Raw genomic sequence first — 22,453 nt, 5'->3', positions numbered from 1 at the left:
TAACACTTTATAATTAATAGTCCACTCTAGAAAATCTTAAAACTATGCCCTTTCCACAACACCATATGTAACCCTAAGTAAGTCAGAGGGTCTTGCAATATTCCCATCCTATATGCAGTAATTCAAAGAAGGAAATCTCATGACTCTTTGCAGAGGGTGTATGGTTAATGGCAGTGTCTGAACCATGGTTCAGGTTGGAGCCAGCACAACTCCATGACAACTCTGGAATCAGGAGGTAAAGGTTGACAAGGGTCTGTTCAACTATCATCTTTTTTTAAATTTATATATTTTTTTAATTAGAGAAATTGTAGATTTACAAAAAAAGCATGCAGAAAATGCAGAGTTCCCATACCCCCTCCTTTATTAATACCTTGCATCTGTGTAGAATCTTTTTAAATTAAGGATTAAGAATTTAAAATTTTTGCCATCAAAAATTTTGAACTGTAAGGCAGGATTACATGAATAGAGGAAATTTAGAGATATATATATATGATGTTTTAAAAATATAAATTTACAAAATTTGGAGGATTTTCCTGATTCTCAGATTATACCTTCATTTTTCTTTCGGCACTAAAATGCCCTTTCTTACATAAGATGATGGCTATAAGAAGGAGCAGTCAACTGGAAAGATATATTATAATTTATTTCTTTCTGTATTATTTTTAGAACTTTTCCTCTATGAAATTAAGTTGTCAACCATCGTTAAGGCCCTAGACATTTATTATTATTATTCTAATGTTGTTGGTCAGGGAAATCTACAAGTCTTGCAGCTTCTGCATTTAGGCCAAGAAAGGACACCATTAACACTGAATAGGTTTCATATATTTCCAAAGTCCTCTGAGGCATTTCCTTCAAAATTTAGTGAAAAAGAGGGGAGGAGGTCAGAAACTTTTGCTGAAGAGGAAGATTAAAGTGTAATGCAGATGCTAAATAAATGTGAAATAATGACACTATTTAGTTTTCGAAAGATTTACTTCAACAGAGAGGGATGACTCAAAGCCGGCCATTTGAGAGCAAATGAGAATTTAAAAAGTTTCTTTAAAAAGGAAGAGAATATTTCTACATATCATTTAAAAAGGCATATGGATAATTTATATAAAATATTTTAGGTAAAAGACAAAGCTTGGATCCTTCGAAATGATCCCAATGCTGATTTCATATTTCTTACACCTACTGCGTGACATGCTGAAGAAAATGCATGTACTCTCAGTATGGAGCAAAATGTCCTAAACTAGGTGTCAGCAGGGCCGGCTGCATTGGTAGGTCCCCAAGCTTGGTTTAATGCTCTATCTCTGGATATTCTTAAATTCTTAACACGGAAACCCACATTTTCATTTTGCACCGGGATCTGAAAATTATGAGCTAATCTTAGGTGTCAGGTTGCATGTCCTGTCACTTGCAGCATATTTTGCATGATAGGGGTTTCAAAGGTGCTCTTTCACATAGGGATATATATATAGGGTTATCCTAGCTGGGAAACTTGGTTTGGCAAAAGAGGGGCAGGGGGCTTGGATCATACAGTTGTAATGTTGTAGTCCAATGGGGCCCACTCAATTTAATCTCTGTTTCTTCACTTGTTAAATGAAATAATTAGATCACTCCAGTTTTTAAAGCAATTAACCTGTGTCCCCACTCCCATTCTCAACTTCAACAGATTTATATACAGCTCTTCACCTCCCCCAAGCCCCGATTCTATGGCCTCGAAATACCTCTGAGCTCCACAGAGCACAGTTTAAATCTTCCTGGGTTTCTTGAATCTATACTACTGGAGAGAAACTATAATGAGGTAGTTAAAAGCATAAAATCAGTCAGACTTGGGTTAGACTCCCATTCCACTATTTAATACATTTGTGATCTTGAGCATGTTAATTTAGCCCAATTTTCTCATCTCTATTATGGAGTAAATAATAGTTGATCCTTATGGAGTAGTTGTAAAGATCCAATGAGCAATCATTTAAGATAAACCCAATCTGCTAGCTATGATAGTCAAATAATCAAAAACAGCGGAGGGACATCTCTTTGAGGCCCTGCTCACCACCATATCTTCAGTACCTGGCACAGTGCCTGCTGCATAGCAAAAAGTAAAGTTAAGGAGAAAATAAACCCCTCTAAATATGCCCAGAATACATTTACTCTTGAGATGGTGTGTAAAACAAAATTTGAGTATCTGAATAACAGGTCAGATTTTCTCCCAACAAACATTTCATCCCTCCCCACCTCTGTTATTATTTATCAGCTATCTCATGGAGAAACAAATATTTATTGGAATAAATTAAAAACACACCCATACACACACTCACAATTCTGCACACTTAATATCATAAGCAAATCTTCCAAATTTCAGCAGCCTTCTTTTTTAAAATTGTACGCAGACAATGAGACTGAATAAAGAAGCCTGAATACAGACTTAAGTACATATAGTTTGCTGCAGTAATCAAGTAAAATTTTAAATAAAGTGACTCTGATGGTTCATGGGTGGTTCGGTGGTAGAATGCTCACCTGTCACACGGGAGACCCAGGCTCAATTCCGGGACCATGCGCCGCCCCCCTCTAAAAAAAAAGAAGTTAAACTTTCTCCATTCTATTGACATCTACAACTCATTCGGTATTTACCATGTACCAGACTGCACAGCTATAAACGTTATTAGACATAATCTCATCCACAAGGTGCTCATTATCCAGTGACAGGGAGGGGAGGGGAGTCAACAGGCAGGAGAGGAGAGCAAGTGTGGGAAAGTTAGCAGAGTCTAGGTGGTGTCAAGGAACAGAGAGGAGCATGTGCTTAACTTAGGCAGGGCCAAGGCCAAGCCCAGAGACAGCTTTCAAGTGCAATTAGCATCAGAGTTGAGTCTAAGCCCTTCAGTGTCAATGATGTCAGTAGCATCACGTTTCCAAACCAGATTATTTCTTTAGTTTATCTCCTCTATTTTATTGGTTCCTCAGTCTCTATAAGTGGTTGATGGGTTTCCTAATACTTGTTCTGTTTAACCATCATCTTCAATTGCTGCTCAAAAAGTTTCATTCAAAAAAAAAAAAGTTTCATTCAAGTATCTAAAGAATTTCTATTTATTTGTCAGACACTGCTTCAAATGCTGAGATTAAAAGGCGAATGTCTTGCGCTTTAATCTATTCCCTTGCTCCCAACATAACTTCATGATTTAGGGTGTGGGTTCTCTGAAATGTTCCCATGCCCTTGCCTCTCAACCTGTTCTTTCATGTGAGCATCCAGGTCCTACCTTGCTCCTTTTTCAAATAACGGCAGTCTGTATTGTTCTAGAAGTAGTAATTTTGGACAGTGAGGCCACACACCTTCTCTGGAGATGACAGATTTCTGTGAATATGGTTGCTATGGAGGTGGGGCTGGGGAGCAGAACTGAGGTTGGGAGAACTACCTGTGAACTCCCTGCAGGCAGAAAAGATGCCATATTTATCTTTGTATTTCCAGAGCTTAATGCAGTTTCTGGTGAATGATATGGCTCAGAAAAAGGGTTTCTGGATGAATGAATGAATGGTGGATGGATGATGGGCCAACCATGAATACAAATGAGCTCTGGAGCCTAGGCCTAAAGGCAGAGGAATGGAGGAAAAATGTGATGGCCAACGAAGGGATCACCCGCGGAACTTTTGTCGCTCTTCCCACAGAAATCTAAAAAGTAAAAATCTGTTTAAATTCAGGGCCAGTCTTTGATTTCAGGGGAAGGAGAAAACTCTCCCAGATTCCAAATGACTCTTCCTCCTTTCTATTTCTGGCATAAAATTAGCAGCCTGAAGACAAAGCCTTTTATTCCACAATTAAGGATGCAATTAAAAATGCAAATGTCTGAAAGAGTGAGCAAAATACTAATGAGTCTCAAAGTATAAATGAAAAATTGAAATCTATTCTGCTTTAAGGGTGGCTGTGAGTCTAAATGGGTAAAGGGACCTCTCACTTACTAACAAGTCCCATATGGCAGTGTCCTTCAGAGCCTTTGTTTAACTTAATCCTACCAACAAGATAGGTAGTATGTCCATTTTATAGATGAGAAACCCAAGTTTTAACAATGGACAGGCTGGGAAGTATGGATTAGAAGCCAGGTCTACCTGAAGGGTGTCAGCATAAAGTGTAAACCAAACAGAAGCTCTATCAATATGAATTTAACTTGTGTCCTTATAGGATTAATTTCATCTTCACTGTACTGTACTAGTATGAGCATGGGCTTCAGTGAGACGTATACTTGGGGTAGGAATCACATTTGTCTATGTAGCAGCTGTGTGACTTTGTGCAGATTATTTTTTAACTGTTTGAACTTCAGCATCCTCATCTGTAGGATGGGGATAATGTCAGCACTGTTGTGAGGTTTAAATGAAGTTAGGAGTGAAGCACTGACATATAAGTTATCTGGCCACTCAATACGGCCCATGCTGCCCCTTTGGATTTTGCAGTGCTCTTGCCAGATCCCTCCCAGCTTTCCTAGGCCAAGATCTCCTCCAGGAAGTCTTCTGCCTGCATTGTTAAACTCCATTGGGTACCTGTTCATGTCTCCCCAGCAAGATTTTAGGGGAGAAAAAAAACCCTGAATTTGATTAGTTTTTATTTCCTATTCTGCCAACAACACATCAGAGTTTTCAATGTCTGAATGAATAGCCAAAAATGTTGCTAAGTAAGTATATCTGAGTGAATAAAAAAGAGGCAATATAAAATACAACCAGCTCTATTACTTGGGCAAGCTGTTTATCCCCTCTATGCCTCAGTTTCTTCATCTGCAATACAAGGATCATAATAGTACCTACCAACTGAAGTTGTGAAGTTTAAGTGCATTTAATCATTATGAACAATGACTGACCCATAATAAGTGCTTAATAAATGTTAAAATGTTAAAAAAAAAACAAAAAAAAGGAAATTTGTTTCAAGTTGATCCAACGGTAGATGCCATATATCCATGAAACTCTCAAAACACACAATTTACATGAAGTTGAGCAGTGCCCCAGAGGCAATCAGGTTCAAAGCCTTAAAAGATTGCAGAGATGTTTCACTTCTTCAATCTCATAAAAGTATTTTGACTAAAAAATAATGTAAATTCACTTGGATAAATAAATATGCATTTATAGTCCTGTGAAACAATTGGTGTATTTTAATCCTATGGATATTGTTAATACTATATCTGATATTATTTCTCTGTGGATATGACTGATGGGAAACTCAGAGTCAAACGTGAGGACAACCACAGCCATTATGTAGCACTTCACAGCTTATGTCTTTGTATGAATGTTCCTGGCTTCATCTTACTTTCTGAAACTTATTTCCCCTTTGCTTATCTTTTATTTGGATTTTTGCTTGAGGTTTAGTTTTACCTTTGCATATTATTTACAACCTTATAAGTTGTATTAAATTGTTCTTAATAAAGTTGAGCATAGATAATTATTACATGCTTTACAGATTTAATACTATGGTAAAAAAATAAATGAAAATACCACTTTTTTTTAGATACTGCTTCTTTTCAGGAATAATCCTGATTTTGTTGCTTAGTAGTATTGTAACCTTGCCCACATTACCTAAACTTTCTAAGCTTTAGTTTTCTAACCTGGTTGTATGGGGTTATATAATTAGAGTGAGTTGTTCTAAGGATTAAATATATGAAACCAATGGCTCTTTAGACTTCACCGATACTCGATTTTTTCAGCAAGTAGGAAAGTGTCATATTTCTGAAAGCAGAAATCATTTCAGGTGACTCAGTGAGTTGGATCCACATCAGAAAGTTTCATCTACTTCTTTCACTGTTAGCCACTGTTTTGTACCAGTTTAAGAGTTTGCTCCTCAGCTATAGAAGGTCAATGTTTTTTGTTCTCATTTCAGATTTATTTTGACAAGCAGACCAAGCCCTTGAAATAAAAAGACAAAGTGTTGAGAAAGGGGTGCAGGAGGAAGTTTGCTCTGGGCCCTGCCCTCACCCCAAGTCCTCTAAGAGAAATAGGCTGAATGACTCTATTATTGAATTAGGTCTCAATTTGAAGAGTCACAGTTAAGCAGGCAAATGAAACAGCTCAAAAGGCCGTTCAGTGCCCAATGTTTCCTGAAAATCCCAGTTCCAGAAGGCAGCTGGACAAGACTAGACTCCATATCCTTGGTGCTGGCCCAGTTGGCATTGCACTTCCATAGGATAGTTCAGAACTCTTGGCTAATATTTTACTATTTTCTTTCCTGTTTGTCTAGAAGAGATAGTCTATGGATTAATTCATTTATTTATTCACATAAATATTTACTAAGGAGACTTCTTTATGCCAAATACTCTGTGAGGTACTAGGGAAACAATAAAATTTAGATATAAACTGAGATTGTCACAGCCAAAATTGAATGATATTTATATTTTAAGAAGCTTTGCCAGCAAATCGTAATAAAAACCAGAATGTTCACTATTTCAACAGTCGAATTTCAAGTACCAAAGGTCTTCTGGGCAGATTTCATTGTAGGGAGTATTACAGACATATAAGATACCAGAAAATGACAGAATAATTTTCTGTGCACTATTTGAATTGCCTACAGACCTAGGCTGCAACTGTCTTGAGAGGAGGTGTTCTGCGTTCTTATTCATCTCTGTATCTTCGATACCTACCGCTGACTGATATATTGTAGGTAAGTATGTAAATCGTATTTGTTGAGAGAAAGAATCAATGCACTAATGAATAAATATATGAAAGCTTTATGTGAAAAGACAGGGTAGGAGGTAGACCCAGGTGCATCTGTTCTATTATATCCTTTGAAGCAAAAACTGACTTTGGAAGCAGCAAGTTTGAACTCACCAGTTTAAAATTTAATAGCGGACTTAGAGCCACTATTAAAAAGAAGTGAGTCCCCCCAAGAGAGCCTCTTTTGTTGCTCAGATGTGGCCTCTCTCTCCAGCCAACACAACAAGCAATCTCACCACCCTCCCCCTGTCTACGTGCGACATGACTCCCAGGGCTGTGGACCTTCCTGGAAACGTGGGACAGAGATCCTAGAGTGAACTGAGACTAAGCATCAAGGGATTGAGAAAACCTTCTTGACCAAACGGGGGAAGAGTGAAATGAGACAAAGTGTCAATGGCTGAGAGATTCCAAACAGAGTCGAGAGGTTATCCTGGAGGTTACTCTTATGCATAAAGTAATATCACCTTGTTGTTCAAGATATAATGGAGAGGTTGGAGGGAACTGCCTGAAAATGTAGAGCTGTGTTCCAGTAGCCATGGTTCCTGAAGATGACTGTATAATGATATAGCTTTCACAATGTGACTGGGTGATTGTGAAAACCTTGTGTCTCATGCTCCTTTTATCTACCTTGTTAATAAACGAGTAGAACATATGGAATAAAAATAAATAATAGGGGGAACAAATACTAAAATAAATTTAGTTTGAGATGCTAGTGATCAATGAAAGCGAGGGGTAAGGGGTATGGTAGGTATAATCTTTTTTTTTTTTTTCTGTGTTTGTTTTATTTCTTTTTCTATTGTCTTTTTATTTCTTTTTTCTGAATTAATGCAAATGTTCTAAGAAATGATGAATATGCAACTAAGTGATGCTATTGCGAATTACTGATTATATATGTTGATGTTTTATTTAGTTTGTTAATTTTTTTAATTAATAAATAAATTTTTTAAAAATGTGTCCTCAGGAGGTTTATGCATTATGTAATATACATATAAGGTGATGTGAATAAGATTTAGTAGCACAACCACTCCCATTTTATGAACCACTCATATGACAAATGTCATATTTTGCTAAAATCTTTGTCTAAGTTGGATAAAAAACAGATTTAATGAGACAAATTAAAAGTTGTTTAACATAATACACCATAGATCCTGTTCTGTTTGGTGTTTTACCTTAACACTTATTCCTCATAGTAGAGTCTGGGATATTTTTAAAGGGCTGTAAGCTTTTACTAGTTGTTTTAATAAAAATTATTCTAGAAGAAAAGAAAAGTCCTTCAAATACATAAAAAAGAACTACGAAAAAGGGGCTTGCAGGAGTTGATGAGTGCAGAGAGGAAGTGAAAGAGATCATGCGGTTAGGGACAAAGAACTGGAAAGACTAGTTGTAGGTGCGCTGATTCTTTCTTCCTATCGTGAGGATCCAGCTGAATTCTTTTCAGATTCTGGCTCCGGATAGTCTCTTATTTGGGGTGAGAAAAGCCTGAATTGACTGGGCTGGAACTTCTGGAACCAAGGAATCCTAGCCTCCCCCTACAGGTTTCATGGGGTCTAAAGAAGCAAAAGTCTAAAAGGTTACCAGAAAAAAAGCAAAGGGAAAAGGAAGGCTCATCCTCCTGCTGGGAAAACAGTGCCTTGTTCACACCCAATTCCACTTTCTCCCTGTCCCTTAGGTGAAAGGTTGCTTTCACCATAAACAAAAAGTATCACCATCATTTATTAACTTTTTTCCCAAGTACCAGGTATTTATAATCACTAATGTGTTTAATTCTTACAACCACTGTATGGTATCCATTCTTTTACTATTTCCATTTTTACAGGAAAAAAAAAAACTAAGGTCAGAGAGATTCATTTGTTCAAGATCACAGAGCTAGTAAGTGGCAGAATGAAGATTTAAATGCTGGTCTGAATCCAGCATCTGTGCTCTTAAATACTGCTCTATAACACCTCACAAATGGTCCCGAATGTCTATGCCCAGTTTGATTTGGGGCAACTTATTTAACCTCTCTGAGTCTCAATTTCTTCATCTGTAAAATGGAGAAAATATCTTCTGACTCTTAGGGTTGTTGGGAGAATTATATGGGATAATTTATGTAAAATACTAGCATAATGGCTGCCCATAAAAGATACTCAACAAAAAGCTTCGCCCCAAGTCCATTTCATCTGAACTGGGAATGACATCTGCCTTCCACATTGGCTAAAACATTCAGGCGCTGGGAATCCCGGAGGCAGTAAATGCAATGCAACGTAATGAAGATGCTCTCTCCTGCCAGTCTTTGTATATTGTGTCCTCTCCCTGATATGCTCTTTCTTGTCTACTTCCCCAGCAAACTCTTAGATCATGACCTAATAGTGGGTTATAAAGCCAAGTTAATGAGTTGTGACCCTTTTTTTTAATTGTCTGCTGTATGGTGGGGTCACATTTCATTCTTTTTCCATGTGCGTATCCCATGATTGCAGCACCATTTGTTGAATTTTTTGTTTGTTTTTGTTGGTTGCTTTGTTTGTTTGGGAAGTGCATGGGCTGGGAATCAAACCCAGATCACCTGCATGGCAGGCGAGAATTCTACCACTGAACTACCTTTGCACCCTCTGACTCTCATTTTTTTTCAAAAGACAAACAGACAGGAAGATAACAAGGTACAGTATACATAAAGGTTAGTACTGTTTTATGAAAATTTTCTTTCAGCTTTGTGTGTGTGCGTGTGTATTTACTTCCTTAAAGTATAGAATACATTTCTTACTGTAGGTCAGAAGATTTGAAATCTCCAGATTCACTCATACAAGATCTTAAAGAGTCAATTCAGATACCCCTGCAGTAGGAAGCAATGAAGAGTCCAGACTTTTCTCAGAGCTAACTGAGATATGTTCATATCACACTGCCTTGTAATTGCCTTTCATTGTCTGTCTCCCCCACTAGATGTGAACTCCTGGCCAACAGGAACTATGAATTACTGCTGGTAATCCTCATTGTCTGATACATTTTCCTGATATAGAATAAATGCCCAAGAAATGCTTGATGAATGGATGAGTAAATCACAGCAACTGACTTTTAAATCCAAATTACCCAGATTCACAACAAAGAGGTCATTTGCTTGAACTCTCAAAATCAATACATTTTATTAACAAAGGACATGGTCCAAGTTTTTCTTTTACATTTTTCCCTGTGACCTTTTTCACTTCCCACTGATGGACATCTATCTGCTTTTTTCTTCCCCTCACTATTCTCTCACTGTCTAGGGCTCTTTCACTCCCTTATCAAAAGAAAGGATCTTCCCTTAGCCATTTCCACTTTTGTGTGAATTCCATCCCCTATATTTCAGTGCTTTCTTTGAAGCACTTGGATTTAAAAGTGCAGCCCTATAAGTAGGAGGAAAAGATGGGTTTTCTGTGATAGGGACGCTTTTACCAGCTGGTAGGTAAGAAGAGGTGAGAATATTTTAGGAGCAGGAAGATCTTCATTAACCCTTAACCTCAGTCCCTCTGCGAAGCTGCCTTCTCTTTACCCATATGGAGAGCCTCTAACTATACAAAACAAAACTCATATCCCAGTGGCTCAGCAGCCTAAGACAATCTGTGTCTGAAGAACCACTAATGTACTTGTGAAATATTTTGAAAGATATTTTATCATATTTCTTAGCACTTTATTTACTTTTAAGATTCTGCAACTATGTTTCACAATGCAGGAAATACACAATACAAATAGCTCATTAAATCAAACACACCCAAGTCATTCCCACAGAACAGGTACTATTACCATGAGCGACAATCACCTCTACTTGTAGAGCACTACCAAAGCATTTCAGGCACCTTACAAAAAAAGAATAAAAGAAGGAAAACAATTACAACTAGACTGGAGAATATAGAGGATTGTTCGATAACAAAACACTAGCCTGGCTCAGGCGGTGCTGATTCCCTCCGCCTCCCCTCAACACTTTCAGGCAAACAAACTGTTACCATCGGGGAGGTTCGTGTCAGCAGAGGGGATGAAACCAGGTTCTGCAAGATCCTGAGAAGAGGTATCTCCTCCGACTGGGCAGCAACCAGTGCTAGGGGAGGAAGTATGAGAGCGCGTGGAGGAAAGAGGAGGCAACTCCAAGAGGAATGATGATTTTTGTGGCGCAGGCATATATTCTACTAAATCAGCTAAATTGTTTGTCACAGAACAAAGAAGTTGCTTGCTTTCCGATTTAGGTTTTGAACTCATGGAAGAAATATGAATAATACCAAAGAAAGCCCCTCTGTTTTATAGTACTGTTTATCCTGTGTTGGAACCCCCAGGAGGTTTGCTTTCAAATGTCTCCTCTCTCTAACCTATTCCTTCATCTAAGAGCCTGTCCCGGCACTGTGCTGCTGGAGGCAGATTGGGAATTAAAGTGTATTCAACAGCTGACACTAGAGAAGTTAAGCCTGAGGGAGACGGAGTGATTCAGGGAGCAGTACAGGCTGCGAGGTAGGAGCCAGACTCTGACACCAAATAGCAGCTATGGGATCCCAAGCAAATCTCTTCCTTCTGGGGCCTCAGTTTCCCCTCCTGCAAATTAAATGGTGTACCTAGTGATTGCTAAGGTGCCTTCCAGCCTTTGCAGTACATAATGCTAAACAGACTAAAGAAAATAATACTCGAGGATGTCATTTTCAGATTAAACAGACATGCTCATCATTTTACATTTATATGCCAGAGAAACCTTACCACCAATTTATTTTCAGAGAGCAAGCAGCTGACTTTCTAAATAAGCAGAACTTATTAACACTGGTCCTATTCAACTGCTCTAGATAAAGCATGCATGTCTAAGAAATCCTATAGTCAAAATTGGTGTTTAAAAAAAATGACAACAGTACAGACCTGCCTCATCATTTTTGACAGCTATTTCTCTTAATCCTTGCTATTTCACTTCATTTTCTTTTGTTGTTTTATCTCAATGTATAAGAACAAAGCCAGGGGCTTTTGTCAGTTCTTTCCTTCTGCTTTTAATCTTCTACCATTATTCCTCTAAGAGTCATTTAGATGCTGAGGTCATCCCTCTTTGTACTAAATAAGTATCAATAATTGACATTTGGAAACCAAATACCATATTTGCATTTTTCAGAGAAATATTTGGGGGAATTGCCAATGAACTCTCAGCTCTTTTTTTTTTACACTGTATATGTACATTATTTTTCTAACCCAAGATAAAATTTTCTGACAATATCTTAAAAGAAACCAAGATCTGAAGAATACAAGAGACTTTTAAAATATATTTAAAGACACATTACTTTTTTCTGGTAAGCTTTAACTGTCTCAGCTCTTTCCGAGTCTCATTTGAAAAATATTCCTCCTTCCAATACATTCTTCAACTATCAGCATGTAAAAGAGATATAATTACTTTGTCTTCATCTCTTTTGTGTTTTATACTATTGTTAACTATTTTAGAGAATAAATATTTGACTCCCAGTAAAGAACTTTTTCTAATGAAGTCTATTACACTTACTTACCACCGTATCAGTTCATTTAATTGTTCTATCTTCTACGAGTTCATTTAAACGACTAAGCTATTACCAATATATTTTCAGCAAACATCATCTATATATATACATGTTCTATTATATATAGAGAGATATATATGTTCTATTTTTTTTTTTAATAAAACACCAAGAGTTTGGCAACTTTTTTTTTCCAGTTCAGTCTTATCTAATCATATCATTTGCATTAACTGATTCTTATCTATTCTATTGACCAAATTGGTTTTTCTCAATTTGTTGCCCAAAACATTTCAAGATTTAAAAATATGTGTTTTGTATCATGAAGACCAGCGATACCACATTGGTAGAGAGAAAAGAAATAGAGTCAAATGGGATTAACCGTCCATCATATTTGCAACGTCACTATAAAGACACATTCTAGGGTTGTTCTCAATAATTCTTTTCATAGACTACACTGAAGCATATCAAAATAATCTTCCAAAGCACAGCTGGCAAAATTTGCAAGGTTAATATTCTTTTTTTTTTTTTTTTCATAAATCTCAAGGCTTTTGAGATACTGGATCTCCCTGGAATAACAAGGACTCTGTGGTTGTCAGAGCAACCAACAAATTAATGCCCTTGAGAACCTGCTGCTTTTCAGAATTCTGTTCCCTTCTTTCTCTGCTGTGCCTATTTAATACATTCAAAAGGTAACGTGATAACCACAGTGCTACTAACAGGACTGGCCAATTCAAGTATGTAATTTATAATCTATAATATATACCTCATGCCAGGAAAAGAAATGAGGTTTCAATTGAAGAGGATATGACCTCAGGTGGGAATCAGACCAGATTCTGAGGCAGAGTGGAGAGAGGAGAATGCAGTAAGGATGGCAAACATTCACTGATCATTAATGATCGCTTTCTTCTTCTTGGCTGTTGGCATTTATATTATATTAAGTACAGACAGCACTTGTGAAGTGTATTTTGGAAGTAACATAGGCCTGTGTTAGGAGAAAGTATTTATTATGGTTGACTGATGATGGAAATTACTCAAGAGTTTGCTCTCTGGATGAAAGACTAGAATGCATTATAAGTAACTTTTCTGGTCTAAGAAATAATTGGTAATGAGATACCACAGAAGAAAGTCTTCCCAACAGTCTCCTGGTCACCAAAACTTGTTAGAAAAGACATAATTCTTTGAAGAATTCTTCTGATATTAAATCAAACCATAGTTAATGCAATAGATATCAAATAGATCAGGAGGTGATACAGGAATATTTTCTTCCCATAATGATGGAGAGCAAATGTCCAGGGTTTGGTGCATATATTCAGTTTAAGTTTTATCAGAAGTAAAAATGATTCTTCTCACTATTTTCACTGAAACCGTACTAAGAACTCTACCCTGGATCATGCTATTGCCAAAGACTAACCTTTAAAAAGCAAGGGCAGGTGGTCCACGGTGGCTCAGCAGGTAAGAGTGCTTGCCTGCCTGCCATGCCTGAGGACCTGGGTTCGATTCCCGGTGCCTGCCCACGTTAAAAAAAAAGCAAGGGCCTTGGGTGCACAGGTGGTTCAGTGATAGAATGTTCACCTTCTATGTGGGAAACCCGGGTTCGATTCCTGGACCATGCAACACTCTTCCCACCTGCCCTCCCCCAAAAGCCCTAAGGGACTTGAACTGATTTAACATAACATTTCAAAACTTTCTTTGAAACTGTTAAACCTAAGGTCTTACAGTGGTTACTGAAGAGCATATGGGTTGATCAGAACAAATGTTCCATTACAACAAGGTAGTTGCCCTGTCTCCCCAGGCTGTATTTACTAACACAACACAGATCACAGTAAGAAAGGCTCCATTGCCTACCTGACATACAGGGAGCGTTTCTGATTGGTTCGTAGGGACCCGGACCCGGAGCTCATGCTGTGGTTCATCATCTGCTCTCGTAGGTCATGGATTTTAGCCTCAAATCGAGCGTAATCTGGAAACGGAAACAAAGGTGGCAAATTTGGTTCTGTGCCTTCACATAGCTGGGACCACTGCACAATAGAGGCAGCCCCTCACTCCTGTAGCTGGTTGCTTTGCCGAGAAACAGGGAGATGCGTAATTCAAGAATGGTGGACCACAGTGGGTATTTATTCACAGATATTCACAAGAGGTAAAGGCTACTTCCCATACCTTAACAAGAAAACACACCAGCATCAGATCCCAAACACGTGAAAAGTCCATGAAGGGTGGAGGGAAGGAAGTGGGCGTGGTTACAAATGGGCAACTAAGGGATGAATGTGGTGATGGAAATGTCGGATATCTTGACAGTGGTGGTGGATATATGAACCTGTACCCAGGATGAAATTGCGTAGAACTAAATACACACGCTTACATACAAATGAATAACTAACTCTGGGGAAATCTAAATACGATCAGTGGATTTTATCAGTATCAATATCCTCACTGTGAGATTGTTCTATCTTTTTGCAAGATGTTATCAGACTCAGTCTGTATTATTTCTGACAACTGCATGTCACTATGAGTTTGTAATGATCTGAAAACAAGAAGTTTAAAAAGGTGGGAGGACAAAAAAGGGTACGTGAACTTCCCAATGGTGCGTGGGGTGGAGGAGAGCCTCTGGTGTGCCCTCTGCCTGAAAGACCCGAGAAGTGGCTGGCTGGTGAAGAATGGTGCAGAGATCACCATTTAATTTCATTGAATTTTTTCTGCTATGGTGCTGCTAGAAGTTGACCACTTGAGACCATACTTCAGTTTTACCCCACAGCTTTCCATACAAAGCCTACCTGCCGAACTTTATCAATTCTAAGATGCACGATACATTTAAATCAGCTTTTCTGGAGGTTGACATGAGAACTGGGGTAGAGAAACACTCTCACATTCAATTTTTTAAATATTCAAACTTGAAAAAAATACGTAGGTCTAAAAATCAAGGGACCATGGGAAAAATATTATTGCCATATGTCAATTTGATAAAAAGAATAAATACACAAATAAGTTTCAAGACACTTCATAACAAACCGTTCATAGAGAGAAATATTTTTTTGAGAAGTTTGGATATTCTCGACTGCAACCTAGAAAGGGTTCTACCATCTCTTCAACACCACAGTGTCTTGCTTTAGCAAAATCAAGAAGGAGAAAGGCTCAATTTAACAAGATAAAAAATCTGAAAATGTTATTTCAAATTGTAAATGACTCCTTTAATTACAAAGAAAATTGCCATGAAAAATTTCAATAGAGGCCCTCAGCACATTTCAAATAAATTTTTGATTTTCAATTCAATTTACTCACAACTTTTCATGAAAATAAGAATGACTAAATGAATGTAATAAAAGGTTACTTACTTACAATGTGTTTCAAATTATTTATAATAAAAAGCTCCACAAAATGAAATTTAATTTCAATTTATTGAATAACTATTGGCAATTGTGGGTGAGAGTTCCTAAAAGATAGGACCATGAGCCTTAACAGTAAATAGACAACATATAATAAGCTCTGACTATCAAGTATTTTTAAAGTTTAGTACTTTAAGGATAAACCCATAACTGTTGGCTGGAAATTTCTGATGCTTTAAGCAAAAGTGTGATGCTAACTGTATTTGGAAGGTTTCCAGTTTAAAACTTAGCTTTAAAAAAGTAAACACTAAATGGTTTATATAATAAACCATTTATATAATAGTTAATAAATGGTTTATATAAGTAGAATGGTTAAATAAGTAGAACACATACTTCACCTAAAATCTTTTGGCCATAATTTGAGGTAATTTATTTCATTTCATTTTAGCAGAAGAGAAAACACTTATAACCATCGCTTTGATAACACTTTGATAAAAATCGCTGAGATTTAAATCATTTTGAGCAATTATATAGTTTCTGACCATCCTTAAAAGTCAATTAACATTTATTGCTGGTCACATAGAGGAGACTGTGCTCAGTGCTTCATGGACATTATCTCATTTCTTTCTAAATAAGAAAATGAAATTCATGGATGTAGTACAAACTTGAACTATATAAGAAGACATAGAACAAGAATTAAAAATTCCCCTTGTCTGCTCTCCCTTCACGTTTTCTTCTCTTACTTCTCTCTTACTCTCACTAGCGCCCTTCCCTAGAGCTAACCTTCAGCATACATGTTGGGTTGTGTGTTGTACTTCCACAGGCATTTCTCAATCCATTTTCATACACACTTATGTGCACATACCAACACACCCAAGGGACCAGATGGCGCTTCCCCCTTTTACCAGTGTAACTTGCTTCTTTTCCTACCTTCCCTTAAATAAATAAATATCACGTTTCTTAATAGCCTTATTATACTACACAGTTTGGACTGCAATTTATTTAACAATCCCCTTATTGTAGATATTTAGGCCCATTTGGCTTTTCACTATTACAAGCTGGGATCTTCATGTATGTGGACACAGAGAAGGCAGGTTAGCAGAGGGCTGGAAGGGGTGTATGGGTCAAAGCTTTGCACAGATGTCATACGGCCCCATTTGCATTTCTCAAATACCAAAGTGATCCAGCCTGGGACACAGAGGAGGGAACTCTTAGCCCGTTCTGGTGTATACTGCCCCTTGCTTAACACATGCACCACTTAACACCATGCCCGGAGTAGCACTGAATCTACCCTCTGATCACAGAGCTCCCTCCTTGATAACTCTGATAACTTCACTACCCACCCTCCAACCTTCCCCCTTTAAACATCTAATTCAGTGTCAGCTCCCTGGCCCCACTTGTCTATTTTGCTACTTTAACAACTGTATGTATCACACAAAATCACAGATATTAGTGCAGCTGTGCATCTCTTCTATTAGAGTGAGCATTTTTTTTTTTTTTTTTTTTTTTAAAGGAAAGACAGAGAGAAGGAAGGAAGGATAGAAGGAAGGAAGGAAGGAAGAAAGGGAAACATTTTTAAACATTTTCTTGTTTTTATTGTATTCTGTTTCTCCGTTTTTGTTACATGGGCTGGGGCCGGGAATCGAACCGAGGTCCTCCGGCATAGCAGGCAAGCACTTTGCCCGCTGAGCCACCGCGGCCCGCCCTAGAGTGAGCATTTTGAGGGTGGAAGCTACGTCTCACGCTCCTAGGAGGTCCTAACATAGTGTCTTATATGCAGGAGGTCTGTAACAGTAGGTGCTCAATAAATATTTCTGAATGAATTATTCAGGGAGTGAGTAAAATCATTACATGAATTCAGTTATAAAATTATAAAATGGCTGCAGGTACTGGAATTGCCCATGTTCAATGTAGAGAGAGAGCATACATGTCCACTAGGTCTTCCTTTTTCAAGGATTTATTTCTGTCTAATCACTGCCGCTTCCAAATCCCTCTGTTATTTTTACTGTTCTCTGGGCAAACTGTGCTTCTTCACATCTTAGTCATGCCCCTTTCGTGGATATCTAAACACACTGGAAACAGTTCTTGATACTTAACCTATATACAAGCAGCACTTTGTTAGTATTTATAGCTGCCACATCTTACATACCACAGCAGGATACTTGTTTTAATAATAGAGTTTGGTATCCTTCCTATATGGCTCATTATATCCCCAGAATGTTTTCTGCCATGATTTTGAAATTTTTTTTTTGAATCATATTCTATGGTATTTACATTCTCCTCTGGATGATTTGTATTGTATTTGCTTTAACTGGAATCCATCCTGTTCTCAATTTCTCCAGTCATTTTGATCACAAGTTCTGTGTCCAAAGATGATTTCCCTTATCCTTGTTCTAGGTACAAGTAATTTCATCAGAGCACAAACAGTAAGATCTAGTTTCTAGCTTTTGGGAGATAAACAAGTTACAGTTGTTAGAAATGTTCTAGAAATAATCTAAAAATCAGCTACTTAAGTTGTGAAATAATTCTTCTTTATGCTCTGTAACGGTACTGAAAATTATATTTTTCAACAAGTTAAAACATAAAAAGTTAACACTACTACAACCATTTCATCTTAATCCCATTTCACATCTATGCCCTTACCTATGGAACATTTTCCAAATTCCTAAGACTCTCAATTTCAAACCTCAACATTGAGAACATTCAAATAAAATCTTTAAATTCACCAATCTCTATATCATCTAAAGGAGAGCTCACGTTTTCTGAACACCTAAATTGGGTTAGAATCTGTGCAACACATTTAAAAAATTATATTATTTCTCCTAACAATAAAGCTCTGAAGTAGGTATATTATTTCATGCACAAAGAAATGGAGGGTCAGAGAGAATTTTATTGAAGTCACAGAGCTTCTAGGTAACTGAGCTTGCTGGGCACAGAGACAGGATTCAATCTGGGTCTCTATGAGAACATTATGTTTCCTTTATATCATAATGTCCCTTGTAACACCGGGCTTCTCATTTAGGACCTGAGGTCACCTCAATTGTCTGCCCTCCCTTTTCACAGCTGCTCCATTTCCTTCCTTTCTTCTACTGTGCACACTGATGTTCTGTATTGTACTTTAAGCTCCTTGGAGAGTGGGAATAGACCCAAAGCTTAGAGTCTATCATTCCATCTTCTCCAAATATTGCACTGTACAAGGTACTTGGCACATAATGGTGAACCAGACAAAAGTCCAGAAGTGGACACTGTCAAGAAAATTAAGCATGATAAGGCTTAGATGGGGAGTTCATTAAAGAAGTGTCACTTTATTCTGTCTTGCTTTGCATGAGACAGGTGCCTGGTAAATACTTCTGAAATGGTAAGTTCTGTATGTTTTCTGTTTCTTTGTGTTTTCTTCTGTTTCAAGAAGCCAATCAATTGAAAATCAATTGCTAGTGAGGTGTTTCAGAGAGGTTGCAAGAAACATTAACTTCAGCTAATTTCTCTTCCTTCTAGGTATAATAAACCAGATTTTTTTTCTACATTCTTGGATATCTAAATCCACTTTACTTTCACTTGGACATGATGGGTTAATAATAGTAGAGGGGAGGCAGGATTTGGGTCAGAATCCTGCTCTGCCACTTGTTAGCTATGCATCATTATGAAAGATATTTTACCATTTCTGAGCTCTACCTCCTTATCAGTAAAATGGAAGTAATAACAGTGCCTATCTTAAGATACATTGGGAAGAGTGCAGGAGAGAGCTCATGGACTTAAAGGGCTGGTCCTTGGTAATGACTTTTAATTCCCATTCTTAATTTTAATGTATAACTCAACAGCTATTCTTGTCCATCACTTGCAAAAGCCATTTCCCTTTTTTTTTTTTTTTTTTTAAAGGGAGGAAGGGAAGGAAAGACAGAGAGAAGGAAGGAAGGATGGAAGGAAGGAAGGGAGGAAGAAAGGGAAACATCTTTAAACATTTTCTTGTTTTATTATATTTTGTTTGTTTGTTTGTTTTTTACATGGGCTGGGGCCGGGAATCGAACCGAGGTCCTCCGGCATGGCAGGCAAGCACTCTTGCCCGCTGAGCCACCGCGGCCCGCCCGCCATTTCCCTTTTTGAAGCAAGTAAATTGGAAACTTGATTTCACTTCTAGAGCCTCTTGGTAAAGTGCTACTTGATATGAATTGATGTCTCGGCAAGCCAAAAAAGAATGAGCCACAGATGGCCATACTTCACGATACTTGGCACCAGGATGGAATTACTTAGCTCAACTGCCGGGCAACAACTAAATGACCACTCATGATCTTCTCGCAATGCCACAGCGACTTGGAGCTTGGGGAATGATGCTCAGTTCCAAAGCTGATGCTGTTTTCAGGAATAGCATTCACCTGGTCCCTTTTACAGTGTCAAAGACTTTGAGATACTTACGGGTCAGGCCGTTGGGTGAGGCAAAGGCAAGCTTGTGAACACGACATTCTACTCAGTGAGAAGGGCCTCTGCCATACATCTGTTTCCTTTGCAATTGCAAAGAATGAAGAGACCAGAATGCAAATCTACCCTACCATTCACATAGGAAAGGAGGCATTGCCTCCTAGGAGGAGGTGGAGTTGCTTTTAATACAGTAGGATTAATCTGCATGGATTAAAGCTGCCCAATTGCTTACAGCTTCAAGGCTGAGATGGCCCACCTTGGGTCTGAGGGAAGGAACCAAGAAGCTCAGTGGGTTCAATATATCGTAAATGAAGCCAAGACCATAGGCATATCCTCACCCCTTCCGTGAGCTGATGACAGCATAGCAGTGACAACCTCATCCCCCTGCCTCACGATCGTCGGACAGCAGAGAAAGCAGTGAACAACATGGGTGGGGTTAGGGACCCCAGGTTAGGAGACCCCATTCTAGTCTTACTCCTGTCATTTGCTACCTATGGGGCCTTGGGAAGTTACTGACCCTCAATTTTCTTCATCTGTGAATTGCTGAGATTCCCTTCAAAAAGTGTTGTGAAATGTTAAAGTAAATTTAGTAGATTGAAATGCTGATGATCTGTGAAGGGGAGGGGTAAGGGGTACGGTATGTATGAATTTTTCCTGTCTTCTTTTTATTGCTTTTTCTGAATTGATGCAGATGTTCTAGGAAATGGTCATGATGACACATATACAACTATGTGATGATAGTGTGAGTTATTGATTATATAACAAGAACGGAAAGATCATATGATAAGAATGTGTTTGTATGTGGTTATGTATCATAAAAAATAAATTAAAAAAAGAAAGGGAGGGGTAAGGGGTATGGTATGTATGAATTTTTTTCTGTTGTCTTTTTCTTTCTTTTTCTGAATTGATGCAAATGTTCTAAGAAATGATCATGGTGACGAATATGCAACTATGTGGTGATATTGTGAATTACTGAATATATATGTGGAACAGAATGATCAGATGTTAAGAATGCTTGTGTTTCTTTGTTGTCATAGTTTTAAAAAAATTTAATTAGCTAAAAAATAGAAAAAAAATGTTATGAGAATCAAAATGAGATTTGACATGAAACATTTTGTAAATGTTAGATAGATATTGGTGCTTTTATTGAGGTGGTGGCTGTCAGGACAGATTCACAACCAGTCCTTAATGGCACAAATTGGGGGGGTCAGGAGGAAAATAGCACCCTATTCTGTTTGCTTACTATGAACATGTGTGCAGCTTTAATAACACCAACTGCTAAAGTCATTCAACTGTAAGCGGGGTTCTGCACATCCCAGCAGCAGAGGCTGCTTTCCTGCCGAGTTATCCATTACTGCACTGCAGGGGAACTAGTCTGAGGAGACCACCTACTGCACCCCCAAGAAATGATGCTTTTAATAGACAGACTTGAACTAGAGGCTCCTGGTGGTTTATAAGATAAGGGAGTTCAAGCTCTGGGGTACCTTCCAATGGGGCAGGTGTAAATGTCAAAGGTATGCAGCCTATTAAGCTTCCAATATAGTTTACCTAGACAGACCCTTATTGCCATCAGGATCCAGGAAGGGTGATGGGAAGGAAGGGTGGCAGGAGGAACAGTTTACCTTTATTGTCAGCACAGCATCTGGTAATTTCTCTGGAGATGAGGCACTATGAGCAACTAAAAATGCTTCCATTTCTCTGGGGCAACAGCTTTCATTTATTCACCAAATAGTACTTGAGGGTGTATTACATGCTAGGCACAATGCTAACGGCTGGAGATACCAAATCCTCTGGGACAGGTCCTTGCCTCAAGGGTCTCAGAGGCTGGTGCATTCTGCCCTAGATGTTCTGGTTTCTTAGTGAATCTAGAAAGAACATCTGCCATTTAAACAACCCCTCCTCATGTAGAGTAGCAAGGGTTTTTGAGATCGTAGCGGGAGGTCATTAAGCTCTCCAATGGCGGGAAGAAGCCAGCACAGTCAGACCGTGTTACAAAGGAGAGATCCGGTAGGTTAAATCTTTGTGAAAGCCTTTCTGGTTAAGGCGGAACGAAATGAGCAACTGGGGTTTTAAGAGGCTCAAGGAATTACAGTTTCTGGATTTGAATCCTGTTGGGAAAATTCCTTACCCTATCACAAGTGTAAAATGGGAAAATCAACCTTGTCCCTATACGAAGTCATTCTGGATTTCTAATACAGTATACCTCATTTTCATCATTCTTAGCAGTAATGATTTTTAAAAGAACCATGGTTGAATAATGTTTTTGGAGAGAGTGGACACAAGGTATGTAGAGGAGGGGAAGACAGGGGTCATATAATCAGTGTAATATGGTTAATGATACTGTTTAAACAAATATATCACTGTCTCTGTACACTAGACTCTTAGCCAAATAGTCACATATGAGCAATGCAGCCACAGAACACAGGTTTTACCTCGAGCCCAAGAAGCAATACTTTGTCAAAATTATTTTCATATAATGACACAAAAATAATTATATTTACTTGGAGCTCAGATAACACCCAAAAATTCCAATTTCCCATCTCTTCTTCTCTTAGTTGTCCTGGGATTTCAGAGACAAGCAGACACAGATGGGTTTCA

The 22,453-nt window shown here is 38.1% G+C and overlaps 1 protein-coding gene across 16 annotated transcripts in view; it reads right to left on the bottom strand.

Annotated features, from left to right (window-relative positions):
* DLG2 (discs large MAGUK scaffold protein 2) overlaps positions 1 to 22,453 on the bottom strand; it is a 2,206,106-nt gene that overhangs the window by 136,038 nt on the left and 2,047,615 nt on the right. For all 16 annotated transcript variants that reach the window (XR_013156681.1, XR_013156683.1, XR_013156682.1 and 13 more), the window contains one exon: positions 13,968 to 14,082. Coding sequence is in view for 13 of the 16 variants with exons in the window: in XM_077113416.1 (XP_076969531.1) it covers positions 13,968 to 14,082 (115 nt within the window). In the remaining 3 variants the exon portion in view is untranslated. The remainder of the gene's footprint in view (positions 1 to 13,967; positions 14,083 to 22,453) is intronic.

Source organism: Tamandua tetradactyla, chromosome 8 (assembly GCF_023851605.1).
Source record: "Tamandua tetradactyla isolate mTamTet1 chromosome 8, mTamTet1.pri, whole genome shotgun sequence".
Lineage (NCBI taxonomy): Eukaryota > Metazoa > Chordata > Mammalia > Pilosa > Myrmecophagidae > Tamandua > Tamandua tetradactyla.
This window is presented reverse-complemented; position numbering and strand designations above follow the sequence as displayed.